The sequence below is a fragment of the Plodia interpunctella genome, chromosome 4, assembly GCF_027563975.2.
Source record: "Plodia interpunctella isolate USDA-ARS_2022_Savannah chromosome 4, ilPloInte3.2, whole genome shotgun sequence".
In the NCBI taxonomy this organism is placed as follows: Eukaryota; Metazoa; Arthropoda; class Insecta; order Lepidoptera; family Pyralidae; genus Plodia; species Plodia interpunctella.
Genome location: NC_071297.1, coordinates 4,335,499 through 4,358,197, shown reverse-complemented (window position 1 = coordinate 4,358,197; position 22,699 = coordinate 4,335,499). Strand labels below are relative to the sequence as shown.

Genomic DNA, 22,699 nt, shown 5'->3' with positions numbered 1-22,699 from the left:
TGCCTTATGTGCTAATATATTATCTAATCAATTTTACATGAAATTTTATAATAAAAACAATTTTTTTTCATGGTCAATATTTATTACATGATCTCCATTTCGATACATTCAAAGTCCTTCTTATAAACATCATACCAATGACTAAAATTAATACAACTGACTGAAAACACAATCACAAAATCTTTTCATATAGAAAAAATATTTTTAGAACAGTGTTATTGGAAGACACTGAAATATGGTACATTATTTTACTGGTATTTAACATAACTTCCAAACAACTAAAGTTTGTTTTCCATCTACGAGATAAAATATTAAAAACGAAAAGACACACTACTACCAAAGCCCGACTCGATAGGATCCTTTTCATAAACATTCAATACGCTGGTATAAAAAATAAACATATTTCAAAAATTTTGTATTCTTGTCGAAAGCAATAACAATGATCTTAACTATGTATGTATACTTTCATGAATTCATAAGCATGAGATTAAAAAAACTATCTAATGCTGAAAATAATAAAGTGACCCTATAAGACTAGTATGAAATGCAAGTGTTAAATTTGTACACTTTCTCTTATCAATAAGATAACACCAGATAAAAACAATAGAAGTAACTATTAACGGGATATGACTTAGATGTTAACATTCCATATTTTTATATTTACTTGCATCAATATAATTCATAATTTTATATGTACACTTAACATAACTCACACACACACACTTTATGAAATTGTTTGTATGGATTTGGATGGGCACATATGTCGTTGTGAATTTGGCTCTCTCATTGTAAACGTAAGCGGCATATCCCATATTAAGCATAGTCAATATTTCTGTATACAATATTTAAATTAATAGAAGAATTTAGTATTTATTCAGTCAATATTGTAACGTGCCATTTACTTTTATCTATTTTAAAGCAAGCTATACTAATATTTCACATGTATCATCAAAGTGAATATATTTCTGATCTTATAATAACAACAATTCATAGCCTCTTGCTTATATAGTCTACAGTATCTGTAACATTAAAAATATTTCTTTTTGCTTATTATCCAATTAGTTAAGCATACGTCACTACAAGGAAATGAACTAATCAATATCAATCGCAAATTCAATTCCAGTGAATATTAGTTGTAGTTAATAAATTTCAAATATAATTAAATTTGAGCCATACTGAACTTGGCACTCAAATAATTTAATCACGTAAAATTCCGACTGCACAATCGCAACTGCGTAGTTATGACAAACGTAGGAAGTAAATATAATAAAAATATGTAATAACAAATCCACGAAAACGATCGTAGCCGCCGACGCGTACGGAATCATATCCTGTAGCTGCATATGGAGTTAGGGTCACCAATCACAATTTGAAAGCACCAATGTGTCTGTGGAATCGGCCGAAAACACTCGCACACAGAGAACCGTAGACAGAGAAAACTATAGACTTCGCCAACTTTCTTTTAGCTCATATAAGAGAAATGCGTATTAGAAATACACGAAAAGAAACGGAACAGAGTGCTAATACATTTTGTCCTTTAGCGTGTGTCCAGTTTTACAAGACACCCCAGATTTAGCCCGTTAGTCCTGTATGAGATGGCCCGGGATGTTGTATGGAAATCTTCTATCCTTTGGGTACGCAAGCCCGTCTTTAGTTTTCTTGTGTATGCAGCGAACGCAGTACGGAGAGCAAGGTAGAGTGAGGATGAGGACCACTGGCACTAGATCTGCGTGGAGCAGCGCTTGGGGGGCAGCTCGAACATGTCCCCGTGCACGGAGCGCGCTAGCGCCTTGATGCTGGCCGCGATGTCCGCGGACACCTCCTGCGACCAATACCGCGCTATGGTTTCCATGTTCCAGGAATACTTTTAAAATAATGAGATGAAAAAACTCAGGAGTCGAGCGGGAATCGAACCCACGCTCCTGCTTAACCGGGACAGTGGTCTTAGCTATTGAATTATTAGGCCTTAGGCCGCATTATTTCATCACCTTTCTTCTTAACGCCGACTTCAGCTTTTATTATAACGTTTAAATACTCTTCTAATATGTTTCAAGCTCTGTTTTATTTCGGTATATTTTTTAATCTGATTTAAATTTAAAAAGCATGTGTGACATGCAAATATCAATATAAAATATTTATATTCGTATACCATAATCAAAAGTTACTTCACTTATGTTACTATCTGTCACGTCAGACATATAAAAACTGTAAACAAGTTATAAATTTCCTCTGTAAGTGAATATCCGTGTATTCTTTTGAGGAATATTTTTTTAACGTAGGAAGCAACCGAGAGAACGCTCAGATAAGAGAGAGAAACTTACATCGTCATCCAATTCCCGGCGTGTAGAGCGTTCCTTGTCGAAGTTAGGCACTGAGATGGGGAGCGAGTGAGCGATGTCCGGCATCGTGTGACTGCCGCGCGGCCGCGACAACTGGATACCTTCGTCGTTACTGCCGTCTGGGACAATATATTTCCTTAATGGTCAAATTAAATAAACAAGTTGTTCGCCGTGAACTTAATTCTCGCGAATACAATAAATTTTTACAAAATTAATAACGACATAAACAATTTTGTTGCCCCACGAACTTAAAAATTCTAATGACAGATACTACATACCTTTTAAATTTCATCAAAATCAGACCAACGGTTCGAAATATATTACCATACATACAAAAAAAAATTTTTGCCCAAGTTGATTTGTAGAACTAGTTCGCGTCGCTCGCTTGGTCAAATATATTTTTTAACTCTTTGGATAAAAGATTTATGGGCGAAAAATTCTCTTTGGCCTTCCAACGAACTAAGCGAGTGAGGTCATTGAAACGTCAGGTACATTCAAGATAGACATATATGTACTAATATAATATACATATATGTAGTTATGAGTAACCATGGAATTAGTAGGTACTCCGTACAACTGGAAAGCTCACTATGACTATAAACTGAGACCGTGCTGAGAGAGCCCCGAAATCTTCGTGCGTCCTTTCTGACGAGAGTTGCATGTTAAAAGAAATTTTCTGGTATAGGCACGAGTCAGTACGAAGGCAATGAAGTGTACTTTTGTGAGTTGGTGTTTTAATCTTGCAATATAGTCGCGTAATTTCTGTTGTATTTGGTTCTGTTGTAAGTATCAAATTTCATTAGACACACTCGCCACAACTCGCAAGTGAACACTCGTACTTATAGAACAAAGTACTTTTTAAAACTAACTAAAGTTTCACATACATTGTATCATGTCTTCATCCCTTTCGCCAATACCCAAAGGCCACGTACGTGTAGGTGGGCGCAGAGGTTGAAACAGGAATCAAAATCGTGACGGGTAATTGCATCATCCTTTTCCTAGACCGACTTCCTACGGTCTATGTTGTGTCAGAAGCAGCTGATAGGTCTAGCTCCCAGACTTTAATAGTATAGGATATTTTACTGATACATACAACACTCTGGCACTGAATCACACAAGTGGGCTCAAAGTTAATACTAGTTGTTTGCCATGAACTTGACCTCGCAAATATTTGTGAATATTTCAAAAACTACTTATCCGATTTTGTTTCCTTACGAACTTAAAAACTTAACTACGTTATTGTCAAAACCTACATACCTCATACCATACTTTTAAATTTCATCATAATCAGATCAACGGTTCGAAAGTTATCGCGTTACATACATCCATCCATGCATATATACATACATTACATACATATATACAAATACATAGATAATAAAAAAATATCGTTAGTTTCGTCTCCTGTCAATGGTTATTCTAAAATAGGTTTGTCAGGTATTTCGTAGTAATCTATCCAGTTGTATGAAATACTTATTAAATCCATGTGAGTGAGAACTACTAAGTAAACTAAAATAGTTCTGTGATTATTTTAAAATAAAAATATCAAAGGAACCTACCATCAGAATCGTAATCATCTTGATCTGAATTAGCGTTGTTCTGAGAATCCATGCCTTCCAAATCAAAAAGAACATCAGCATCCGATGAATCATCTTCTTGTGAGAAATTTCGATTACGCTGGAAAACATAAAAATTAAAAATTTGCTGTAATTATCAGCTCAAAACATGACTATAAATAACTAAAAGCTTTTTATTTGTAATATGCATCATACATCAATGGTGAATTCCAATCATTTATTTTATTATCATTATAAACTTTTCAATAAATGAAATATGTAGTCAACATAAAGAACAAAATATTTTATAATCACAAAATTTCATGAATATCCACTTAACAGTTTAGTCATAATTGAGCTTACAACAACAATTAAGGCTGACAACTATGTAAGGAATGGAACACAAAAACTTTAAAATCAATAATATCAGTAGGACGAGAATACCTTAATTACATGACTTTGAGGAATCTTTTTGGCATCTTTGATAGAGGACAGTCTTCTTCTTTGTTGAGGAGGTAATAGTGGGGAGGGAGGTCCATTGTCCAGACTTGTATCAATTTTAAGGTCATCATTATCATTGTCTTCACGGGCCTTTGTTACAATGCTGAAATAAATTAACACACATTCCATAATTTCTAGTTGTTGTATAGGTTGAACTTGTTGTCACAATAATAAATTGTAGACATGTCAATTATTTGTCATAATATAATTTATAATGGACTAAATATGGATTAAACTTTGTAAAATAATTTTGAGTATGGTCTTGCAAAAATATAAAGAATGTAAATAAACCAGCTTTATGAAAAAACATACCTAGCTAATATCTTATGATCTCTATGTGCTCTTTCTCTGTATGCCTCATATTCCGCATATTTCTTATCCTTAAATTGTCGAACTGAGTCCTCCACTGCCTCCAGCTTTGACTCTAATTGGGACTCCAATGTCCTTCGCAGCTGCATGTTTAGATTCCCAATCACGGGCTGACCAGACCACATATTCTTGCTATTTATTGTGCGATTGTTTGTGTCTATGTTCTCTTTCATTTCAACATCACTGCTGACTCCTGGTACCAGTAAGTTGAACACTGGTGAAAAGTTACTAGAACTCCGCAAGGCGTTGATCTGGTCTGAAGTAGTCTGAAAAGAAAGATGAAAAAATATTATTTAGAGAACATGAGAAAAAAGGTTTAGTCATGTGTCTTCTCATGGGTATTGATAACATGGAATTAAATGGAATTTCGAATTGAAAGCACTATTATGACTATTTTACATTTATCATTATACAAGCAATAAAGAGTATCACTCTAAACTTTTGAGATATTTTGTTGAAATATTGATGCCAGTTTATCTTGAGTGTGAGAGTGTGTATTTCTATTAGGATAACCTAGTTTGCCCTAAACTAAACTAGTTTATCCTATCCGGATTAGGTCAAACTAGTTTTGCCAGGCACAACTAGTTTATTCCGAAATTGGATTTAGCCAGTAACATATGTATACCTACTAGACAACTATAAAAATCACAAATTTGTATTGGTACTCACAAGTGTAGATTTAGCAATGAGAACAATCAAAGGTCCATTAGGTCGGTCATGGAGAATCGCATGTGTGTTGAGGCCACAGGCCAAACAGAAGTATACCGTCCAGCGGTTAACAACACGCTGGCCTAGCAGGGCCTGCTGTGCCACCTGTGTCTTCAAAGTACTACTGGGACATGAAACCAGTTTCTGAAAAAGACAATATAAATTTCTTTTCAGAAAGACCATATCATTTTCTTTATAAGAAATGTCAGAAGTGGCTGATATTAATAAAATAAAAATATTGTATTTAAAGCACAAAACAAATAGGTATGTACATTTACAGGAAATGTACTAGTATAACAGGTTGATATTTTGTAGTGATGCTCCGGAGAGTAGGTGCATAGGTAGTAAAACAATTCTAAATTTACAAAAAATAAATAATAAATATACATAACCCTACTTAAAAATTGTATTGTATTTGAAGAGTATGTGTCGCACATGTATTGCGCTATTTATACCAACTGTGTAGGTATGTCGCGTATATTACGATATGACCACATAACATAACATTACCCAACATATTTCATTCATTTAAATTACATCAAACACACAACCCTTCTATAATACAAGTCAAGGTATTGACCTTGTTGACATGTTTACCGATGGTACCTACCTCACTGAAAAAAATATCCCTTTGTTCCGCAGTTGTTAGATCCAACTTCTCAAAATCAACATTTTCTTCAATTTTATCACTCTCCAATGTTAGGTTTAAACATTTACAAATACACAGGGTCATTATGACAGTAAATTGGAGCCTATATATGGCTAAAATAGCAAATAAAATACACTAAAACGCCGTGAACGCGCACAGTAAATCCTATAGATAAAAATAATGTATTGTATGTGTGTGTATCAACTCAACCAAAGAGAAGAGACCAAAATGAAACTGCTATCTTTGCTGGTGTGTGTGTATAAAAAACCATGGACCATGGCATGGGTGAGCATAATAGATTATCGATGACTGTTTTGTATTTAAATGCCTATAATATTCATTGGTAGTCAGTAGTCAGTCACGTACTAATTTTCAAGAGATAGTGATAGATAAGTATGATGACCTACTAGTAGTAATGAGTCACGGTGTGGTGAGCTGAGCCCATATAGGTATTTATTTTATTAATCACGAATGCATGCATGCTAATATAATATCTTTTCACAACCTACTGCAAACTGTCGCACGAACTTTCGTTTTCGGCAAGCGAAAGAGCAGGCAATAAATTTTTGTAACGGTCCATGAAATGTAATATATCCACAAATATAAGAACATACATTACATTGAAGAATATTCTTAGACTGTGAATATATTATCACAACATATATAAGCAAAGCAATATTTCTGTGAAATGTATACATATACTTACAAGCTGTCAGTGGCTGTTAATTTAAGGAATCTGAGTCTGAATAAAAAAAAAACATAATCAAAGATTGACATGACAGATGATGTCAGCATCTGCAGCACGCTATAGACGTCAAATTGACGTTGTCACGTCACTCATCAAGGGAATATAATTTATTGGGTTGGGAATTTCATTCAACAAAAAGTGTCGAAGTGGTGTGTTTGCATGCTGTTTTGTGTTGTTTTACCTATTTCATTATTGCAGTGAACGTGGCAAAAGTACAAAGTTTAATTTGATTTATTTAACAGAAGTTCGTAATTGCTTTCGAAATTATTACTAAACCATTTGTAAACATAAGTGTTCTTTTTGGAGGTTAGAATTTGATAAATGAGTAATTGCAGCAAAAATGTCGAAAAGATTGCAACCTAGTTGGTCCCCGCCTCCTACTACGAATAAGCGACCTACTTTAAAACTATTCAATAGTTTAACTCGCCAGAAAGAAGAGTTTGTATGCTCCAATGGAAATCATGTAAATTGGTACAGCTGTGGACCTACAGTGTATGATGCTTCCCACATGGGTCACGCCAGGTATTTATCGCACTCGATTTTATGTATATGTGTATGGTTCACAAGTAGTATGAAAAAAATTTTTCTCTGACAATGTCATTTCACCTTTCCTTGTAGAATGGCAGCCTATGTAGACTATAAAGAGTATGTCTTTACCACAGTCTAAACTTATATTTAATGAAATCCAATAACTTAAGGCTTCTCTTACGGTTCTTCACCTTAACATAAACGGAATGTTTATGTTAAGGTAAGATGGTGCTCGTTCCATCAAACAATTTCATGATGAAACTTTTAGTGCTGTGGACCTAAGACTTACACACTTCAAACTGTCAAGAAATGACTTTCATATTACTCATTATGCTTGTATTCTTAAAAATATCTTGTATTCATCATTTATAATATTATTCCTGTTCCAGGTCTTACATATCTTTTGATATATTGAGAAGAGTTATGTCAGATTATTTTGGATATGACATTTTGTATGTAATGAATATCACTGATATAGATGACAAGATAATAAAGAGGGCAAGACAGAATTATTTGTTTGAGAAATATGTACAAGAAACCAGAAGCCTAAACGTGACCATAGATGATGCAACATCTGTTGCAAATTACTATGAAGAAGTAGTTAAACAGACAGGTGACCCAGACAAAAAGATTGCTATGCAAAAGATGTTAGATAAGTATGTAAAATTTTATTTATTTTGCTACTGATTAAGAGAAATCTGTGTTTATTGACTAATTTTTTATGGATCGTATATGAATGATTTTGTTACCAACAGTTATTATTATATCTTTTTTTAAATTATGGTATAGGATGGCCAGCAAACAACATACATAAAGTTTCTAAAATACTACTAAAAACCTATGTCAAGTTTTAACACTTACATTGATTTTTAGTGTTGCTTCAGCAGTTAAAAACCTAAAATCCTGTGTGGAAGAAAAGGATGATGAAAAAATTAAAGTAGCAAAATGTGAACTGTTGAAATCTGCCAAGGACCCTATATCTGATTGGCTGGACAGTAAGTTTGGAGCTACCGTGACTGACAATGCTATATTTACAGCACTACCAAGACATTGGGAAAATGAATTTCATAATGATATGAAATCGTTAAATGTAAGTAATTTTAAGTTTCAGAAAAACTGCAGATCTATGTATTTATTACACACTAATTCAATATCTGTAATGTTATTTTTTAGGTATTACCTCCAGATGTATTAACAAGAGTGAGTGAATATGTTCCTCAAATCATTACATATATACAAAAAATTATAGATAATGGTCTAGCATATGAATCAAATGGGTCTGTTTACTTTAATGTGGCAGAATTTGATAGCAGAGACCAACATCATTACGCTAGATTAGTTCCTGAAGCTTATGGGGACACAAAGTCTTTACAAGAAGGCGAAGGTAAGGAAAAGCATATAGATGGAAGAAAAACTTTACATTTTAATGAGCACAATTTGCACATTCATCTTATAGCCAACACATGGTTGGGGTGACAACAGTTGATATTAGTTGTGAAACAAACTGTTACCGACAATATCATATCTGAAAATTACAAAGTACTCCATCATATATAGAGTATAATGGTAGAGAATACCGTATGGTGCTAAGTTTACCATTTGTAAACATTTTTTATATATCAGTGTAATAGTTTTTTAAATTAAATAAAACATTGATGTCTTGACGTGTCGTGACTACGTTGTGACTATCGCGGAACTTAGACATGCTGATGCGAATGAATAACCTTAGCAACAGAAAAACCAGAAATTTACATGTAATGCTCCAATTTTTGGTGAACTATTTGGCAACAATAACATAATCTGTTCCAGGTGATCTCAGCGACGACAGTAATGAAAAGCGTTCACCTAACGACTTTGCTTTGTGGAAGCGCAGCAAAGCGGGCGAGCCGTCGTGGGCGTCGCCGTGGGGCGCGGGCCGGCCGGGCTGGCACATCGAGTGCTCCGCCATGGCCTCCGACGTCTGCGGGCACAAGCTAGACATACACACCGGAGGGGTCGACCTCAAGTTTCCGCATCATGATAACGAATTGGCTCAGAGTGAGGTATGTGTGAATCGTCCTAAGCAAGTCAATATAAAACATACTACACATTTTCAGTAGGTACTTCGAGTAAATATAAAACTTGTAAATAAAAAAATAAGTACCTACTACTTATACTTATACTATGGGTACTAATTATGTCTACATTATAGTATTTTATTTAAATGTGAAAGTATATATGTGTAAGTATATATATGTATAAGTGATTTTCGGTATAGAGATAGTTGGAGATCATAGGTGACTTTTTGCCCCGGGCTACGCCACGAGTAATAGATAGAATAAATCGAATCAAACCATTTTGCATCAAAACAAAATACCTATCGTATTGTTGCCAATGATTACCTAAATTTATTTGCATGAATAATTTGGCGTTTGTACTATTGAAACTTTATTTTTGGTCTCATTTTTATTCGTTGTTAGGCACACTATGATGAGCCTGGATGGGTGAACTACTTCCTGCACACGGGCCACCTCACTATAGCGGGCTGCAAGATGTCTAAATCCCTAAAGAACTTTGTGACGATATCTGACGCGCTGCAGCGGTACACAGCGCGCCAACTCCGCATAGCCTTCTTGTTGCATGGATGGAAGGACACGCTCGATTACTCTGACAATACCATGGAAATGGCCATACAGACTGAGAAACTTTTCAATGTGAGCATTTAGTAAAGTCCAATAATAATAGTTGTTAGACAAGTTATCTATTTAATTTATTTCATTTTCAACGAGCTCATTTTCGAAAATAAACGTGACCAATTTGACTCCTTAAATGTTGTATGTCAATCTGATTTTTATACATTCTTTCATTCTGTTCCATACAATCAAATACCTAACTTTTTCTCAAGTTAGGTATTGTAATAAACATTTTTATTGTTTCGTGTTTTTGTTGATTTCGTGGAAATTGTTCAGTATCATCGACTAAGCATGTAGACAGAGGCCAATGTATAAAAAAATACCCTGTATTCTGACTAAACATAAGTTTCCAGAACCATTTCGTCTTTATACTATGTTTCCAGCAATAAATTGATTGATTACAAATATTTCAGGAGTTTTTCCTGACCGTGAAGGACGCGGTGCGAAGCGGTTACGGCGCGGGGTGCGGCGGCGGGTGGGCGCCGGCGGAGCGCGCGCTCGCCGCTCGCCTCGCCGCTGTTCGCGAACGAGTGCACGCCGCGCTCTGTGGTGCGTACCCTCACTCTATACCCTACGCTTCATTAAAGTGTGACGTTCCACGGTTTATGCAGGTGCTGTTATTTTGTATATTTTTATTTTTGATCTAAATTGTTTTTTTAGTAGCACATAAATGCGTAACAAAAAAAATGGCAACAAAGTACCTATACTTAGTTTTAATAAGTTCTGCACTAAACAAAACAAAAAATCACTTCAAAAGGATTCGAATAATATACAAAATAATCGACTTACATACAAAAAGTAGTTTGTATGTAAGGTCGATTATTCCAAATTTCTCTCTTTGCGTACCTATGTAAGTACTTACCGTATGTATCGTCAAGGCCAGCAGCATATTTAAACGATATAGGTAATGGCTATTACTTCTGCTCGAATGAATGCAGTTAAATAACACCTTATCTGAATTTTGTCGTGAATGTTTTCATTGATTTATACTATAAGGTGCAGTTTTGCTTAAGACTTAACTTTGTTTTCATAATAAACTTCACCCACTGTATATTCTACTCTCACATTTCTTGTGTTCAAATGTCGAATTAATCATGACCATTTTTATTAGTAACTTTTTTTTCAATAATCCATCATCAGGTCAGCATTGCGGGTTGAAAGTAGTTGACTTATAGTATGTTACTTGGATTTATTTAACTAGTAAACAAACAAACATTTGATTTAAGTCCCGATATATTTCCACTAGACAACATCGATACACGCACCGCCGTCGACGCGTTACGTGATTTGGTCGGCGCGGCGCACGTGTTCCTCCGCCAGAGTTCGCCGCACAACGCCCCGCTGCTCGTCACCGCCGCTAGATACGTCACTGATATCCTACACATATTCGGCGCGGTTGAAGGCCCCAGGGGCGGCATCGGATTCCCCATTTCTGACACTGATAATGTTTCCGTGAGTATATTAATTTAATTTCTTCCACGCGTGACTACGTTAAGAGGAAACACCGTTGTTATTCGTTGCTGCTATCAGACCTACTCGTCACTCACATCTTATGCCATCTACACCCCTCACGATATTTGACTAATGACTGTATGAGAGACGTGTGATGTTGTTAAGTGTGTGGTCCCACCCTAGAATATAACTTTATAGCCTCAAAGCTCCGAGCGTTATCAGGAACACGCGAGCAGACATAGGGGACTATATGAAAGACATTTATTATATGCCTTGTGCGATCTGTCTTTAGTGTTATGCGTTGATAGGTCGAATACCATATGCCGTTCATTATTTGTAAATAATTTCCATAATTTAGTGTAAGACGTAGGTTCTGGTAATAGATCGGTTGTCCGCTGGCAACAGGTGGAGGAGATAGTGATGCCGTACCTGGAAGCGCTGAGCACGTTCCGCGCGGAGGTGCGCGAGGCGGCGCGCGCGGCGCGCGTGCGCGACGTGCTGGCCGCGTGCGACGCGCTGCGCGACCGCGTGCTGCCCGGGCTCGGCGTGCGGCTCGAGGATAAGGCGGGTGAGACAGACCTCTATATACGAGACGGCCACATCACACTGATAGAATTAGCGCTAATGTATTTGAGATACTAATTTATTTCACACTAATTGTTAAAGGTAGTATAAAATAAATCGAGGTGTAACGATGTTCGATGACTGTGGGGTCTGCCCGGCACTTTAGGATACCGTGTAGTTTCGCCACAGTCTACTCCGACACCGGCCATCGGTATGACCGCCATCAAATTTGGCCTTTGCGCATTCTTTTTACGTCATATTTAAATTATATGTGATGTCCATGTGGAATGGAAGCGTCATAAGACAAATTTACTACAGCATAAGTGCTCCAAACGCACACATACTATTCTTGTTTCTTTCATTTTATATTTTTAGTAATATAACAAAGAATGTACATTAAGTACTTGATCGAACAGTATACATAGACATGACATGTGAAGATTATGTTGGGTACAGCGGCCGATGTCGGTGTAGGAAGTTCGATTTAGTTATTTAAAGATTTCAATAATAAACATTAGACATTTTTGCAGATCGCACAGTGGTCAAGCTCGTGAGTAAAGAAGAGCTGATGAAAGAGAGAGAAGAGAAGAAGCGAGTAGAAGCAGAGAAGCAGCGTAAGAAACAAGAGTTGTTGGAAGCCCAGCGCGCTAAAGAGGAGCAGAAGAAAATACCTCCCTCGGAAATGTTCCGACGAGAGGCTGACAAATACTCCAAGTTCGACGACAAGGTTAGTTTGTGTCTAATATTTGAGATTTTTTGTATAATACTATAGGTATCTCGATAAGTAAAGTGTTTGTTAACTTAAAAACTTATTGTTTTATCCTATCCTTGTTTGTATTAATGCAATAAACTACCGGATGGATTTTTGGACGATTTGGACGATTATTTTTGTACACATAGTGTTATTGCTGGGGAAGGAGTGTAAAATTTATTATGGTTTAAGCGAAGCCGTCGCTTATATAAATTTTACACTACGCTCTTTTAATAAAAAAATATTTTTATCCGTTTTTTCGACGTGAAATTTACGAGTAGAGATATGAACAAACCGTATTTCATCTATTTTGGTTTACTGCATTAACTTTCGAACAATTACGGTATGGTAAAATTTATTATTTGTCTACAGGCTTTCCACACATATTCTGACACATGTTTTTTGTCCATGTGCAATATCATTTGTAGCCAGCAGTTGGCACATGGCGCCTGACATATTGTGCCTCCTCCAATCAGACATGGTCAATCCAAGGTCACTTGGGTGAAATCATTGTGCCGCAACCTACCTTGGTGCCGCGGCATAATAATCATTTGTTTCACTTGCATATTATATGTGGCGAATCCATTACTGATCTTAACATTAAAGATCAACAGCTTACAATTGCATAAAAATTTGCAGGGTTTGCCAACGCATGACCACGAAGGCAAAGAGCTCAGTAAGGGGCTCGTGAAGAAGCTGCAGAAACTGCAACTAGCGCAGGAGAAAAAGTATAACGAGTATTTGAGTTCCGTCAATGCCTGCTGATGACTGCCAACGCATGAACTGAATATTAGGTAATTTTGCATTTATATCTATGCGGCTTAATCAAATATTTGTTTTGTCTATAGATAGACCAATAATTTCTTGTTATGAAAAAATAACTCTTCTATCATTCTCTTTAACACCTTATTAAACTTATGAAAGTTACAGCTATATGCAAGATTCCCACAAGGTTTCTTTAATTTCGTGCAATTATTTTAATTTGATTAACCATCGCGAACATAACGCACTACTTAAAAATGGAACATGATAAGTGTAAAATTTAAAAAGTATATACATGCATGACAAATTTTGATGTTTAACAAAAAAAATACCTTAAAAGTTTTATTCAATAACAAATGTGGATTCTACAAGACATAATGTAAGTAGCTTAATATCTCAAATATTGGTCATTGTTTTACATACATACCTACTAAACATGTTTTGTATAATGGAGAGCACTTTAAGCAATTGCTACTGATATTGAATTGTATTATTCTTTTAGCAGTTGTCACTATGAGGGTAAATTGTAGAAACATACTGTTATTTCAGTATTACATGAGTTTCATTAATTTATTTGCTACTTTTATAAGATTGTATGTATAAAAATTGGAAAAATAAATGATTCTTACTGAACGTGTGTTATTATTATACCATTAGACTTGTTAATTCTATTTGAAGATTTCCTTAGTGAATTATTTTATTCCTTTTAATAAAATACTGAACGTTGCTTGAAATTTATGAGTATTTTAAATAAACCAAATATTTACTGTAATAAAAAAAACTATGTAGGAATATCTTATATGTACCTTTTCTATACAGGAAAGATTGCAAAAAATATAAATTTTATATCTATGTATTTATTCTCCTACAATAAAATTATTACAAATAAACAAAACTGAAAGTAACTAATAAATACCTACTTTGTGTCATGATTAATTTGTTTTGCTAAATATCAATCGGGGAGTCTGTAATTATTTTTATTACCGTAAACAAGAATGACAGATTATCGAATTCAACAAATTGAGCTATAAAATAGGGCTGTGTCAGAGTCCGCAGATTATCTACATTTATGTAAACATTTAAAAAAAATCACTTCATCGTTGATCGCGACAATGGGAACGCAACGCATGAATGAGATCTTTAAAAAGAAGTGGCCGCGTGCGCCGCTGCCGAAATACGACAAAAACGTTAAACAGAAGTTTAAAAAAGGTAAAAAGTGAGGTAAACAATCTGCCACGTTTTTTGTTGTGGCTCCGACAATGGTGTTTGTAGTGGGGTGGCACAAGTACCGCACGCGAGTTGTACCGCTGCATCTAACGCCCCGGGCGTCGAAAGAATTTTGCTTGGCATATAACATAATTATTTTATAAGTTATATAAATGGATGAAATATTTTAATAATTACATTTCACAATTGTGATGAAATCCACACGAGAATAAGTTGAATGCAAGTAATCGAAGTATTCGCTTTTCCTAATAATATAACAAACAGTGTTATAATATTTCAAATGCATTAATTAGTTAATTACACATTTTTCAATTACGAACTGGAGCTTCTCTCTCTTCTATCGAAGCATTATTTCCGGTTCCTTCCTCAGCCGTTGAGTATCGGAGTCCAGGGTTCGCTTTCCTAGTTTTTTGTCTCTTCTTCTTCGTTCTCATCATCTAGTTGTCACACCATTGGCACGCATATCATCTTTGACCACCTTGATCAAGCCAGCACTTATTGGGATTTTCCCTTTTGCCAAGGGATACTCGAGCAATTCGCGAAAGCTATATAAATGTTATAGACGAGCTATATAACTATAAAAATACCAAACAACACAGCCTTACAATATGCATTTGGGTATAAATTCATAACCTAATGGTAGGTCCAGAGACAGAACTGGTTCATGTCGTTTCTTCGTTAATATTGACTGATGATGATGGACAGTAATAGTAAAACAAAAATTATATTATGTAAGATTCTATGCCCTAACTTCCTTCCTACCTACCTTCGATACCAGTTTAGACCCAAGTTTCATTAGCATGGTCTATTGTCGTCTGATTACTGATGCATCACATTTCTCTGTGCCGCTGCAATAAACGAAATCAAATAATTTATAGACGAATATCCCATGGGTAGCCATGGCTTCAACTTTCATGCTTACTTTGTTTGGATATTTGTTGACATTGAGATTGCGGTTGACTACATAATCTCTACTTGAAGTTATTTTTTTCTGGATTAAAGTAACGGATATTCCCAAGGTAACCGTCAAATAGTAAACTTCATAGAGGGAAGGAATTTGAAATAGTTTCTGCATTTGATCACAATCACATTTGATCGTGGTCAACCCAACAATGAGTTTGTGTACGGAAGCAATTCGGAAGGGGCGATTACTGCTGGCGGCCGCCCGGCGAGATGTCAATCACGATCATTTGAATACAACGACTGAGTCGCTCAAAGCGGACATTGTTCCTTTTCCGCATTTCGGAAAGATTCTACGATTGATTATTGAAATGAAGTCAACGAAGTGAAAATCGTGATTTAAGTTTTGTTACTTTTCATAAAATTTTCGTTAGGACCAATCGTGTGTGACATTTTTAACGGTCGCACCATTGAGACCATTGATTTGAGGCATGCATCGCCAAGCTTTATGTTAATTTTCTGACGTTCATTTTATTAGATTTTTGAGATAACAATCTTTATTTTAATGTATACCTTGCTCAAATGTAACGGCCAATATTATTTTTATTTAGCATTGTCGACAGTTTCCCCCTCTTATTAATGCTTCGTTTCAGTGATGAGTACTACCTTCGCAATAATTGTTGTCTTAGCAAATTTACGACGATGGCAATTAAAATTTTAATTTATGAATTATGAACGGGGGCGTCCTCGCTGCGTAATATCGTTTTTAATCTATTGTAATATATTTTAGAGGATCTGGTGCTGGCGCGTCGCAGTGTCCCGTCGGACGGGGTTTCAATTATGGCTTGTTTTTCATCACATCCCCCGCAGCACTCGGCTGCCGCTTCTGAAAAAAGAAACCAATTTTGCACGCTCATTAATTATTTAAATCTCATTAAACAGCCGCAAGTTTCCCTCTTGTTTTGTAATTTTGAGACGCTCTTCGTCTCGGCGCCAAATTTAGTGAAAAGTCTTCTGGGACTCCGGCTAAGCTAGGACTTTTGATATATAACTTACCATTTAAATTTAAAATACGCTTTATAATATTGTTTAGGTAATTACAATTTAATATAATAATTATTGTACTTTTATTGAAATTGTAAAGGTTATAGTTATATCGATACCAGATTATCCAAATGATAAATTTAAATACGTCTAAAAATCCATTTACCGCTTTCAAAGCCATTTAGTTAAACAGGAAATTATTCAGCGTTGTTGTATTTATGACGCTGTACACGAATTTATGTAGTACAACACAGACACTTGAATGTTTGTGATGACGGTCGCTTCCGATTTGATGATAAGTCTTGTTTTCGGGGAAAATTTGAAAATTAGGAAATTACACTGTGCGCTGGCACATGAAAGGTGCGGAAACGAGAGGTATAGCCTCGTTGGGGAGCGAGCATGCCGCTGTTTCGCTGATGACTCGACTATTCTCTTTAATTTCTTAAAAAAATATTAAAGTGAATTTTAATTAAATCGGATTTAGATATGGAAAAATCCTTTAATAATGTTTTATTTGTTAGTAAAAATTCTTTATGTTTTCGTTGCGTAAGAATTACTTATACAATAGAATATAAATCGTGGTATTTTAGATCGTAATATTCTAATAGACTGATGACGCTATAAAGTATTTTATTTTAAAAAACATAAGTAGTTATGTAACTTCTTTCACAAAATATATATAACATTGTGTGACATCGTTAAAGAGGATAAGTATTGATAGTAGTTTATTAATTAAATGTATCACAAACCAGTAAAACTCATGATAATTATATTTTGTTGATCGAGAAAGTGAAGACACGGGGTGGCCCCCGGGGCGCGGTGTGGAGATCACTCGCCCATGCTTTAATTGCTTTTCACTTAGCAACCGCTCATGAACAGAGAACGGTCGCGAAAATGAAGAAAAATCATTACATCAACATCTTTTAGAGATTGGCCAGATTTGACTTTCTTATATAACGCTTTCCTCTTTCTTGTTTTTCCAGCGCGCCTCATTTCCGGAAGGGGGTTGCAGGGCGGGGGGCGCGGGTGGCGAGGGGCCTAAGTAATTTCGCTTAAGAACTCTAAACGTAATTAGTGTAGGGCGTGCAAAGGGAAGGGCTTGAAAGTTGGAGAGGGTTGCGTCCCGCGCCGCGCGCCGCCTGAATATTTGATCGCGCTCGTCTCGCGATAATATTTGCCGGAGGTTTCCGTAAACACGAGCACATTTCCCCACCTACTTATAATTTGCTTCATTCCGCTTTTCAAAGCTGTCGCGCTCTTTTAATTGGAGCCGTGTTATTTATATATAAGTAGACTCGTGATAGAATTAAAATCGCGCGCTACGTCGCTCCCGAATGGGCAGGTGCTTACTGAAAATGTTTTATAATATTATTAAGTTTTTTGACGATTTTTCCTTTCAAGAAAATCCTCTTTGTAAGACTTCAAACAAATTTACAGCATTTCTTATCAGTTCGTTTATTACGTTGAATAGGTAAGTATCTGTACCTATTAACTAGGTAGTAATGTTAATGAGTAGGCAAACAAATTTTTATTTTATCTTTAGTATATTGGCCATGTAGTGAAGCCGGAAGGATTTAGATCACAACCAGTACATACACTAACATAATTACTGTTTAAAATTATATTTAAAGAATGAAAAAAAATCGATTGTTTAGATATAAATGAGTGATCCGCTGACAGGAGTGCCCGTGGGCGGGATATTGAATGATCTTATTTTGCTTCCAGTATTTGAAGCATCAAAAACGATTCTATATTCCACCCAAATTATAAATATTTTTAGTATTCATCGTCTCTACAGTAGGTAATAATTTAAAACTCTTGCTAATATTTTTTCCCTAAAATTTGGGTTGATTCTGAAACGTTCCTAATTTGAATTCATTTGATAGTACCGAAAGACAATAATTTATAAATTCAAAAGAGCCACGAAACAAGAGAGGGAATTAGAATTTGTAATTAGAGAGAAATAACGCCGGCTACTCCTACCAACATTTGATTAGCAATTATGGAAATTTGACTTAGAGCAGGGTAAGATTTCTCCTAATTTGTTAGTTAAATTTATAATTATCGTGACAACCGAAACTCTTGGAGCCTATATAACATTTAACTCATAAATTTAACGTGTACTTATTTAATGTTTAGTTACTTTCATGAGACCGAGCGTAAAAATAGAAAGGAAAATTATTTTAGGACAGTCTCGGTGGAAAGACAAAGAAATTACATTTCGGGAGATTAATCGCTTAATTGTCGAATTTAATGTGTCGTGAAACAATAATAAAGCCGAGGATACAATGGAGCGAGCACGAGACAAACCGTAGTTATTGTATAAGCGCGACGTAGTCCGCTGCGATTGTGGGGCTCGGAGCACAGTTCACTCCACGCGCGCACCGTAGGCTGCAATTTAATTATCGGAGCGAGCTCCCGCGCTTTACCCTTTTGTATCTTAACCCCCGGATGAAAAAATACTCTCCCATAAAATAGAGGACGGGTACGAAAAAAGGAGCGTATGCAAATTCAGGATAAAATATAGCCCGTAAATGCCACCGTTTCTAAAAGAATATTAGAGACGTTTTTCAGTGGGTGGGTGGGGTGCTACTTTATACTTTGTCTCGCGCTAAGTACTCAGCTACGGGTGTCCGCGGGATTCTCCTTAATTTGCGACTGTTGTTCAGCAATAAATCAAAGTGTAGGTACTGCTTGTGCGTATCTATGGGTATCTATCTCGACTAAACTCATTACTTTTTGTAAGTGCAATATATATTAGTATCAAATTTTTTTTATAAGATAGAATATTGAATTGATATTAATCAAATTAAAATACTGTGATATTTAAAAACAAAAAAGAAATTTTGAAACCAACACCGTGAATATATATATTCGTATACTTCACGACCATGTATAAAATTATAAACTGACATCATAGGGACTGACACTATTTACATGAGTTTATTTCGGCATTTCTTCACAGGAGTGGTCATTTCATACAAATTTTAAAGCAAATTCAAAGAATCTGATGGATTTTATTTAATTTTGTGAAAATGTGCTTGTGAAGGTTTCTGCATAAATTATTTGACTCTGACTTAATAAAAATATGCCTTTTATCTAAGTTTGTGTATTTGTTGCACGAATGTGACGAAAACTTTGTTTCAAAATGTTATTTTCATTTGCACCATAGAATATTGGACGAATTCGTAACATCGAGTAAAAGCTTAAGATCTTAATCAGCTTTTAAACTTATGACAGCATTTATTTGAGTGTACGCCCAAATAGCACATTTGCCAAAATGTCCATAATTAAGCCCGGATTTTGTACAGTCAACTGCATATCTGTCGAGTTATCTTATAGGTATATACAGTTTCCCTGATTGCCATACAGATACAGTCTTTATCTCCATGTTGTTGAGTCGCAGCATTCGAACGCTACGATTGGCTGTATGGCGGGCTTTTGGTAAAATTGAGATTGAATAGTGACATATTGCTCTATGAAAAGAATCTCCAGTTGATAGCCCTTTTCTTTGATCGACTCTTATATCTGCACGGGAGGAAAAGCCACTATCCGATGGTTTTTATGTTGCTCCCAAAGTATATGCTGGTCTGGGAGCAAAATAAAAATGGTCTGGGAACTGTGAACGTTAACATAAAGTTATTCTTTTATTTTAAATATATACTATCTACCCTTGCCTGGCTCAGGTGGATAGTTAGGTCTAATACGTTTTGCTTTAATATCATGGTGCATAGTGAAAACAATTATGTGTAAAGAACACAAATACTTTCAAAAGTAACTACTAAGTTTGTTCATTTGAAATAACTTAATTATGTAGTTTGTGTTCATATTTTTATTTAGTCAATCAAAATTGTTCAACTTTTCTTAGTTCGGATGTCAAGGGTTATCAAAAGTCTTTGCCCTGAGAGTCTATGGGACGCCATAGAAAAACAGCTGCTATGCCTACGTCAAATTGCGACGCTACGACATGCTACGACTAAGCTACGAATTCGTAGCACGTGATACATGTTCGATTATTCAATAAAGAATTACTTAATTTAATTTCAATGAATTTGAATAGGAGCTAGATCAGATTAAGAACTATTTAACTATATTATAATAAATTAAGTATTTTAAGTATGTAAGGAAATTCACAGTAGTTAAACTGAAAAACTACTCAGGTCAGTCAGATTACGTATTGGCAATACCTGATCGTTTCAATAAAATATATTTTTTATCGTATCATTGGATTTCTAAATTCCTCAGTTAATTTAAGTATTGGTATTATACAAATGATAAGTATCATTTGTATAAGTACTTGAGCTATTATCCAATAGTTCATGTAAGTACATGAGCTATTGGATAATGGGCAAAATATTACGTAATGTGATAAAGAACTGTCTATTAGAGTACAAAGGATTTCGGTACAAACTTAACAATTTATTAATTTCTCATTAGTATACCTTGTACATACATTTAATTTGTGTAGACCTATGTAGTAATTTTAAAAGTTTTTACTCGGAAAGTAATAAGAGGCTACTTGAAGAGGAATGAGTTAATAGGCGTTTTAATTATTGACGACAGGGCGAAGACTAGGGCGCGACGGGCGGAGGCGCGGGCAGCGGTCGCTACAGAAAGAGACAACATAAAATATTTAGCGCGTAATGCCGGCCGCTCTCTCGCTTGTAATTAAAGCGTCCTTTCCTTTTTTCAGCGGCCTGATACAATATTCAGCATGAGAAGGAAGCGCTCCGGTGGCGGGGTGGCGCCTCCATTGTATTCGCTAAGGAAGATAAATTAAAAAATATAATTACAAGGCGGCCGCCATAATTCTCGGCAGGCGGGTTAGGGTGGCGGGTGGCGGGGGACGGGATAGTGGAGGAACGGGCGCTCCCGGAGGAGGCTTCTTAAATATTTGGGGATAGCGCGTACCTACGCATTACGTAAATTAATGACACGGATTCGAGGAAGGATGGCGCCCCGCGCCCGCGCCGCTCTCCTCGTCGCTGTTTGTTTTGTTTTAATGTGCGTTGTTAACGATGTTATTAGACGCGAATTATTATACGAAACCAGCTCTCCGAGCCTCCCCCACGTCCAGATTGATTGGACTAATGACTTTCTTTTATTCGCATAATTGCAGAAATCTGACTTACCGCCTCCACTGATTCGTCCAATTTATAACTTCGATAAAATATAACCGTCATTAATTTGGAGTTAAAATTCTCATTACGTTATATTATTCAATATTTTATCATTTCGCTTAAGTCAGTAATATTTAATGATCTTCATTGTAACGTGAGTTGGAAGTATATTGTGGAGTAATTTCCTAAAAGCGTTTTTTAGAAAATCACGGCCATAGAAATCTTTTGATTTATAGACAATACCTATATATCTGCCTAATATATCAACTATATTAAACACATTGTCGTTACTTTAATAACCAATGTCATCTATCTACTCGTATTGAACTGAAGTTTTCATCGCGATCTCTAGTTTATATTCTAGAGCATTATCAATGACTCCATATCACTATCTAGTTTTTTATGACTACTTAAGTACTCAATGAAGATAGTACAACAGGAAGCAGTGTGTACGGTGGCGTGCGAGCGAGAGGGCGCATGCCCACACACGGCACTCAACAAGTGTCCGCTCGCATGTGCTCGCCCCACACACCGACAAACATCCTGACAGCTCAGAATGCGCTTCACTCACGCTCACGTGTCATCGTAGTGGGTAATCTTTTCGTTTGTTGTTCTTTGGGCATTGTCATAAGAAAATCGACCTATATAATCTGTATTGTGTAGTGGATTTAGTGTTAACGCACTTAAGCATAGACACAATATATAGACGTTTAACCTAACCTAACTGCTTCGGTTTAATCAACCTTTTTATCTCATAGAAACCGAAGTCTGTGTGACATAATCAGAAACAAAGTTTTATGCGGTCTTAA

At 35.8% G+C, this 22,699-nt stretch overlaps 2 protein-coding genes across 2 annotated transcripts; one reads left to right on the top strand and one right to left on the bottom strand.

Annotated features, from left to right (window-relative positions):
* Positions 1-60: 60 nt before the first annotated feature.
* Positions 61-7,017, bottom strand: LOC128669598 (uncharacterized). Its single transcript, XM_053744514.1, has 7 exons — positions 6,084-7,017; positions 5,435-5,617; positions 4,709-5,031; positions 4,340-4,499; positions 3,899-4,016; positions 2,322-2,458; positions 61-1,822 (listed from the first exon to the last, which is right to left on the bottom strand). Exons 1-7 carry the CDS (start codon positions 6,204-6,206, stop codon positions 1,721-1,723), a joined length of 1,146 nt encoding a protein of 381 aa, XP_053600489.1. The 5' UTR covers positions 6,207-7,017; the 3' UTR covers positions 61-1,720.
* CysRS (Cysteinyl-tRNA synthetase) lies at positions 6,980-13,886 on the top strand. The gene is made up of 12 exons (XM_053744510.2): positions 6,980-7,114; positions 7,206-7,392; positions 7,788-8,054; positions 8,272-8,488; positions 8,572-8,782; positions 9,208-9,440; positions 9,858-10,091; positions 10,484-10,619; positions 11,317-11,522; positions 11,928-12,090; positions 12,617-12,813; positions 13,477-13,886. The coding sequence occupies exons 2-12, from the start codon at positions 7,211-7,213 to the stop codon at positions 13,600-13,602; spliced, it is 2,172 nt and encodes a 723-aa protein (XP_053600485.1). The 5' UTR covers positions 6,980-7,114; positions 7,206-7,210; the 3' UTR covers positions 13,603-13,886.
* The last annotated feature ends 8,813 nt before the right edge of the window (positions 13,887-22,699 follow it).

Bases quoted from the DNA above. Each gene is read 5' to 3' on its own strand.
- LOC128669598 (XM_053744514.1), bottom strand. From the start codon at position 6,206: ATGACCCTGTGTATTTGTAAATGTTTAAACCTAACATTGGAGAGTGAT. The intron at 5,032-5,434 runs GTGAGTACCAAT...CTTTCTTTTCAG, and splicing joins TCATTGCTAAATCTACACTT to ACTACTTCAGACCAGATCAA. The intron at 4,017-4,339 runs GTATTCTCGTCC...TATGTTTTCCAG, and splicing joins CTCAAAGTCATGTAATTAAG to CGTAATCGAAATTTCTCACA.
- CysRS (XM_053744510.2), top strand. From the start codon at position 7,211: ATGTCGAAAAGATTGCAACCTAGTTGGTCCCCGCCTCCTACTACGAAT. The intron at 10,092-10,483 runs GTGAGCATTTAG...CAAATATTTCAG, and splicing joins AGACTGAGAAACTTTTCAAT to GAGTTTTTCCTGACCGTGAA. The intron at 12,091-12,616 runs GTGAGACAGACC...ACATTTTTGCAG, and splicing joins GCGGCTCGAGGATAAGGCGG to ATCGCACAGTGGTCAAGCTC.